Source organism: Colobus angolensis, unplaced genomic scaffold (genome assembly GCF_000951035.1).
Source record: "Colobus angolensis palliatus isolate OR3802 unplaced genomic scaffold, Cang.pa_1.0 Scaffold266, whole genome shotgun sequence".
NCBI lineage: Eukaryota > Metazoa > Chordata > Mammalia > Primates > Cercopithecidae > Colobus > Colobus angolensis.
In genome coordinates, this window is record NW_012115888.1 from 3,033,007 (window position 1) to 3,040,458 (window position 7,452).

The window sequence follows — 7,452 nt, forward strand, 5'->3', positions numbered from 1 at the left end:
CCTGCCTCGGCCTCCCAAAGTGCTGGGATTACAGGCATGAACCACCGCACCCGGCCCTTTTTTTTTTTTTCTTTTTAAGATGGAGTCTCATTCTGTCACCCAGGCTGGAATGCAATGGCACGATCTTGGCTCACTGCAACCTCTACCGCCCAGATTCAAGCGATTCTTCTGCCTCAGCCTCCCAAGCAGCTGGGACTAGAGGTGCACGCCACCATGACTGGCTAATTTTTTATACCTGGCTAATTTGTTAGATGTTTTACTTAGATGGGATCTTACTATGTTGCCCAGGCTGATCTCGAAAATCTGGCCTCCAGTGATCCTTCTACCTCAGCCTCCCAAAGTGCTGGAATTACAGACATGAGCCACTGCACCCAGCCTTGGAAAGTTTTTGAAATGTTTGAGACTTTAAACTGGACTAGCAGTGAAGGAAATAGAAAAGGGTGGGTGAGTTTTCAAGGTGCAGGTGAAGGCAGGAGAGGAGCCCAGGCACAGAGTTCCAAGTCCTGTCTCTGGGGACTGTCAACAGACAGTGGAATACCAGCTAGATGGGACACCTCGTGAGAATTTAAGTTGGTATCAGAATATGAAGGGCTGTGAACGTCAGGAAGTTTTGTCCTGGGAGAAATTTAAAAGTTTTCTGGAAAAGTAAGTAATCCATGTAGTGTTTAGACAGTTCAGTTTTCTTCAACAAGATTACGAGAAGAAAAAAGAGACAGAATTGGAGGGAAAGCCAATGGATTAAAAGAGACTTAAAAGATGCATCAACCAACTACAATGAATGGACCATATTTGCATTTTGATGCAAAAGAACAAACCTTTTAAAATGTGTGGGCTGGGCATGGTGACACATGCCTGTAATCCCAGCACTTTAAGAGGCCTAGATGGAAAGATTGCTTGAGCAGTTCGAGACCAGCCTGGGCAACATAGCAAGGCCTCATCTCTACAAAAAAATTAAAAAGTTAGTCGGGCACGGTGGCATGCTGTTGTAGTCCTAGCTGCTCTGGAGTCTGAGGTAGGAGGATCGCTTGAGTCTGGGAGGTTGAAGCTGCAGTGAGCTGTGATCGTGCCGCTGCACTGCAGCCTGGGTGACAGAGTGAGACCCTGTTTCAATTAAATAAATAACATTTTTAAAAATCATAAAATTTGAAACAGTTGAGTATTTTAATATGAAATGTGAGACCATTGCACATTTTAATATTAGTTTAAGGAATTAATGTCAAATCTCTTCAGGTGTGATGATACTGTGGTTTCACAGTGCTTTAAAGTGTTTAGCCTTTACTCCTACATGCTGAAATGCTGATGGATGAAATCACATCATGTCTGGGATTTGCTTTTCCACAGAGGTGGGTATAGTATGTATGGATCAGGCGAAATGAGATTAGCCCTGAGCTGAAGCTGATAATGAGAACTCATTGTATGCTTCTGTCTGCTTTGGTAAATGTTAAAAACTCTAAAAAAAAAAAAAAAAAAAAAAAAAGTTGGAGAAGAAAGTAATAAAGATTGATCTGGAGTCTGTAAGTCTGGTGATTTGAAGGTAAGAGTGAGAGACTGTGGCTCAGACTAGTGAAGTGCTGGCATAGACTGTCATTTCGATGGGACTAATGAATCGGGAATAATAATGACAGTGGAAGAGTGACTATTTCTCAGTTTTTCTGTGCTAAACATTGAAATATCCTAGGATGATTTTTGTTTGTTGACAGAATGGTTTATTAAAATTGCACTCATTGATAAATGAGTTTGGTATGTTATCGAATAATTTCAATTAATACATTGACTCAATATCTTTATATTAGAATGACAATTAAAAAATGAAAACCTGTAAGTTATTACTCCTATGATTTATATTGTATTTTTTAAATTCTTGTTTCTAAGCGCCTAGAGTACTGAGAAATTTAAAAAATGACATAATAAGAGACTAAATCAACATATACTTTTTCTTTCTGATAGGACTCACTGCATTCCTTAATGGCAACGTTAAGCTCCTCTAATCCTTTCTTTGTTCGCTGTATCAAGCCAAACATGCAGAAGGTAAGATTGATGTCAGTCCTAGGCTGGGATCTGTCTCAAGGGACACAGCCTCCTGGGGTGGTTACTCACAGATTTGGTTTCTCCAAAGTCCTTTCATTGTAAATGGTTGGAAATGGATATGACATTATTATAACTTGACATTAAATGAAAAAGTGCCCTTTGTCCCTTGGGCCTGTTAGTCTGCTTTTGAGTGATGTTATTAAGCTTTAGGGACATCTATTTTAAAAGGAAACATTGTGAAGCCTTTACTTTTTTTTTAGCATTTGGTTTAAAATTCTTGGGAAAAGTTCCAGAGTGTGATACACCTTTTTAGAGGAAATATTTGATGTGTGGTGGCAGATTTTTTTGTTTAAGTTTTATTTGTCTTTCTTTCTTTCCTTTTTTGCTTTATTGTTATTTTAAACATGATGAAGAGGCTTTAAGTAGTAATGCTAGATTTTAAGTACTTTAAATAGTTGTTTATAACTAATTAGAAGATACTGTAAAGGTTGTCATAAGTATTAATGTCTTGTCTCTTTGATTTTAACTTTTTAATTTCATAATCCGATTAGAAAGAATGTGAGTTTAAAAAGGAAAAGCTACCTAAACAAAGAAACTATAGTGTTACATATATGCAGTCGCCAAATCCACCGCTAATTAGGTAGCTTGTCTTAAAGTATTTTTAATACATTTAAATTACTTTGATTCAGCAAACAGCCTCTTAGGAATGCTTCTTACTTGAGAAAACACCTATAAAATTGTAATTTTAAGAACTCCTAATGTTAAAGAACTAGATGCCATCCTCATAAGGTTTAAGGTAAAAAGTCTGATCTGAACTGTTTCCCATGAGATTATATTCTGGTAACTTGACTGATGCTGGATCTTATTTTTTATATCGTCAACCAATTGCCTTGGCTTAATATTACATGAATTCCTGATTTATAGCTTAAAGATGTATGCTTATAAGAACCGCAGTAGCTAGGTGCGGTGGCTCACGCCTGTAATCCCAGCATTTTGGGAGGTCGAGGCGGGTGGATCACATGAGATCAGGAGTTGGAGACCAGCCTGGCCAACATGGTGAAACCCTATCTGTACTAAAAATACAAAAATTAGCTAGACATGGTGGCACACACCTGTAATCCCAGCTACTCAGGAGGCTGAGGCACAAGAATCACTTGAACCCAGAAGGTGGAGGTTGCAGTGAGCCAAGATCCGCTGCTGCACTCCAGCCTGGGAGACAGAGCCAGACTCTGTTTCAAAAAAAAAAAGAAAAAAAAGAACCACAATGTTGAAATTATCTGTCTTCTAGAGAGGCAAAATTGGACATCTGTTTAAGAGAAAGTAACCTGTTCATTTTGTTACCTTACTGGGAGGTATGATGGTGAGAATTTGGTGTTTGTGTGACCTGAAATGACAAAGCGGTTTTCTGTAGAAGATCTGTGCTGACTTTACGTGGATGGTTCTGGTAGTTTAAAAAGTAACCCGTCTTTCCATTTCTCAAATGTATGTCAAAATATTTAAGGTTATCACAAATAAAAGTTGCAATATAAACAAATGCATGGCTTTTTTGGGGATATAATATAAGAAATTAATGTGAGAACATCTCTCTGTTTATAACACTATGTCATGTAGCTGGTTTATATTCCACTTGGTTTGCTTTGTACACTCTGGTGGGCAGTATTTACCAGACAATAGAAGTGGGCTTTGGTTTTTGATGTAGACTCCCAGGAGTTGCTCGGTTTCTGATGGTGTTCTCTCCCCTTTTTACAATAAGGATGATAGTGCCATATTTCATCTTTCAAACATGCAAGATTGTTTCTCAATTTAAAGTCTTGACATCCTGGCTAACACGGTGAAACCCTGTCTCTACTAAAAAATACAAAAAACTAGCTGGGTGTAGTGGCAGGCGCCTGTAGTCCCAGCTACTCGGGAGGCTGAGGCAGGAGAATGGCATAAACCCGGGAGACGGAGCTTGCAGTGAGCTGAGATCCGGCCACTGCACTCCAGCCTGGGCGACAGAGCAAGACCCCGTCTCAAAAAAAAAAAAAAAAAAAAGTCTTGGGGTTTGGCTGGGCGTGGTGGCTCACGCCTTTAATCCCAACACTTAGGGAGGCTGGGAGGTGGGTGGATGACTTGAGGTCAGAAGTTCGAGACCAACCTGGCCAATGTGGTGAAACCCTGTTTCTACTGAAAAGACAAAAGTTAGCCAGGCATGGTGGCATACGTCTGTAGTCCCAGCTGCTCGGGAGGCTGAGGCAGGAGAATTGCTTGAACCCAGGAGGCAGAGACTGTAGTGAGCTGAGATCGCGCCACTGCACTCCAGCCTGTGGGACAGAGCAAGACTCTGTTTCAAAAATAAAAATTAAAAAATAAAGTATTGGTTGCTGGGATGCATCTCACAGTTTCTGGTGAGCCATAGTCTAATTGAAAGCTTTTTTGCCATTCTTTGTGGTGTGAGACAGTTTTATAATCATAGGCATCTTAAATTCCCACCCTGGCAGTGCTGTAATAAAGATAGAAACTTTAATTTGAAATACTCAGTCCCCGGTGTTTCTGTTTTCTCTCTTAGATGGCACAGAGTTAGTTTTTCCTTCTAATTGTACTAGCTTTTGAAATTCGGCCTGCTTGGAAGCAGTTCAGCCAGAATGTTACAGAACCGACCTTATTTTTCCATGCTGTGGTTTGATAGTACCTAGTTGCTTTGGATTTTGCATTTAGAAAATGAACTAACTCAACCTCAGGTTTGCATTTGTATTGGCTCACTTTACATGTCCTGAAATATGGCAGACACTAATTAATAACGCCCCAGTGATAGGCTATAGAAACCTTTCAGAGAATGTCTTGCTGCCCTTTTAAAGGCACTCAGAAGGCTGGGGGTGGTGGCTCACGCCTGTAATCCCAGCACTTTGGGAGGCCAAGGTGAGTAGAATTGGAGACCAGCCTGGCCGACATGGTGAAACCTCGTCTCTACTCAAAAACAAAAATTAGCCAAGTGTGGTGGTGCATGCCTGTTATCTTAGCTACTCGGGAGGCTGAGGCAGGAGAATTGCCTGAACCTGGGAGGCGGAGGTTGCCATGAGCCGAGATCGCGCTGTTACACTCCAGGCTGGGCAACAAAGTGAGACTCCATCTCAAAAAAATGAAAAAAAATAAAGGCACTCAGCAAGTGAAGACAGAGGCACAAGAGCTGACTTGTCTGAGGCCTAAAATGTAGGTGTGATGGTAAATGGAGATGCTAAGTTGATTATGACAATATAGCCATGGCTCGATTAGCATTTATTTGGTTCCATTGGAAATATTGAACTGTCACTGCCTATTATGTTCTGTGACATTTATGCAAATGACTTTTATTTAGCGTTCCTTATACATTTTTTGTTTAATCCAAAGATAGATTCTTCTAGAAATTTCACAGGAAAAATCTTGCGTTCTTCCTCTCCAGAGATGGGGAAATGTGTATTTTCAGTGTGAAGGGATGAGACAGTTTCTTCTCGCCTCATTTTCCTCTCCAGTCACAGTCCACCAAAGGACTTGGGAGGTCGTATTCAAATATGTGTGTATTTAGGTGTTTTGTGCATTATTCAGAAGCAAGGAGTATGGGTTTTAGCAAATATAGAAGTTTTTGTTTTGTTTTGTTTGAGACAGAGTTTTGCTCGTTCCCCGGGCGGGAGTGCAATGGCGCGATCTTGGCTCACTGCAGCCTCCACCTCCCGGGTTCAAGCGATTCTCCTGCCTCAGCCTCCTGAGTAGCTGGGATTACAGGCATGCACTACCATGCCCGGCTAATTTTGTATTTTTAGTAGAGATGGGGTTTCTCCGTGTTGGTCAGGCTGGTCTCGAACAGGGAGAAGAGCCAGCGGGACGTGTTCCAAGAGGTGATCTTGGAACCTCAGGTGGTCTGCCTGCCTCAGCCTCCCAAAGTGCTGGGATTACAGGTGTGAGCCCCTGAGCCTGGCCAGAAGTATTATTTTATGTGTGTTATATCATAAAGACATAACAATGGCAGCTGTAAAGTCCATAACCTAGAGACCTGTAGCGTTAGAACAACAGAAACACCTGTAGCTGCTTTTGTGCCTTCGAGTAGATTCAAGACTCCCACATTCGCCGGGCTAGTGGGGGAGCACACCCCCTTTACCCACAGTGGCTATTAGGACAGGCTGCCTCTCCTCCTTGCAAAGTGTTTGAACCCCAGAACGTGCATCTGGGGCTAAAGAATCTAGAAATCCTTTGTGAGCTTTTGTTTGGATTGTTAATTTTTTTTTTAATTTGGGTTTTCTATGCATTGTTTTGAAAAACAGGTGCAAAGAAGGAGTGTATAACTCAAATGCTGAACGCTTATGTCGATTCAGCCGTCACAATATGTGGGCTTTTTTCTTTTTCTGTAAACAGCCTTTTACTAATCTTGGGTATTGTATAGAAGGCACTTTGCTAGCCTCACTGGCGCTCAGTGAGGAAGCAGCTAGAAAAGCCTGCCTCCTGAGAGATGCCAGTCTGCAGCGGGCCTTGGCATTGGGTGTCACCCTCCGCTGAGCTTAGAGTTTTCAGAGCTCACAAAGGGTAGACTTCTGCATTTGACGAGTTTTAGTTGGTAATGAGGACTTTCAGCTTTTTTGATTGTGATTTGTTTGGGCGGTAGCAGTGGCACCCAAAAGTCCTCCAGCCAACCACAGATTTCTGTAAGATAGAAAACCTGCTTTTCGTTATCAGAGTCTCCCCAAGGGTGTCCCTACCTGGTGTTTTAGCAAGTAAGTTCTAGGCAGAAAAGTCTCTCATTAACATTCTTCAGAAAAGCCCTGAGGAGGTTCAGGGCAGAATTAAAGAAGGGAACTGACTGATACATATCAGGAACACCTTCTGGGGTGTGAGAACCAGTTGCCCGCAGTTGCCTGCAGATTCAGCCTGGGCTGCCTCTTGGAACCCGTCTGGCTGGCTCTCCTCCCTGTTCTGTCTTTAGGTTTGCTGTGTCCAGGACGCAGGTTCTAGGAGGGAAATGTCATGGGTCCCGGCAGCAGCATCTTTAAATCTTTGACTTGACAGAACAATATTCTCAAAGATTCAGTCCACCTTTCTCCAGAAAGGCAGGGGCCTAATCACCTAGTGTTTCTGCGATGGGGGTCTGGTGGAAGAAGGCCTGTAGCCCAAGCAGCCTCTTGGGATAAGGTTTATCTTTTTTTTTTTTTTTGAGATGGAGTCTCTGTCACCCAGAAAGGAGTGCAGTGGTGTGATCTCAGCTCACTGCAACTTCCACCTCCCGGGTTCCAGCGATTCTCCTGCCTCAGCCTCCTGAGTAGCTAAGATTACAGGCATGTGCCAGCATGCCCAGCTGATTTTTGTATTTTTAGTAGAGACGGGTTTTCGCTATGTTGGCCAGGCTGGTCTTGAACTCCTGACCTCAAGTGATCCCCCCGCCTCAGCCTCCCAAAGTGCTGGGATTACAGGCGTGCGGCA

At 42.4% G+C, this 7,452-nt stretch overlaps 1 protein-coding gene across 1 annotated transcript in view; it reads left to right on the top strand.

Annotated features, from left to right (window-relative positions):
• MYO10 (myosin X) overlaps positions 1-7,452 on the top strand; it is a 213,558-nt gene that overhangs the window by 122,525 nt on the left and 83,581 nt on the right. Inside the window, exon 17 of the mRNA XM_011947462.1 lies at positions 1,948-2,028. Within this exon, the coding sequence (XP_011802852.1) occupies positions 1,948-2,028 (81 nt within the window). The remainder of the gene's footprint in view (positions 1-1,947; positions 2,029-7,452) is intronic.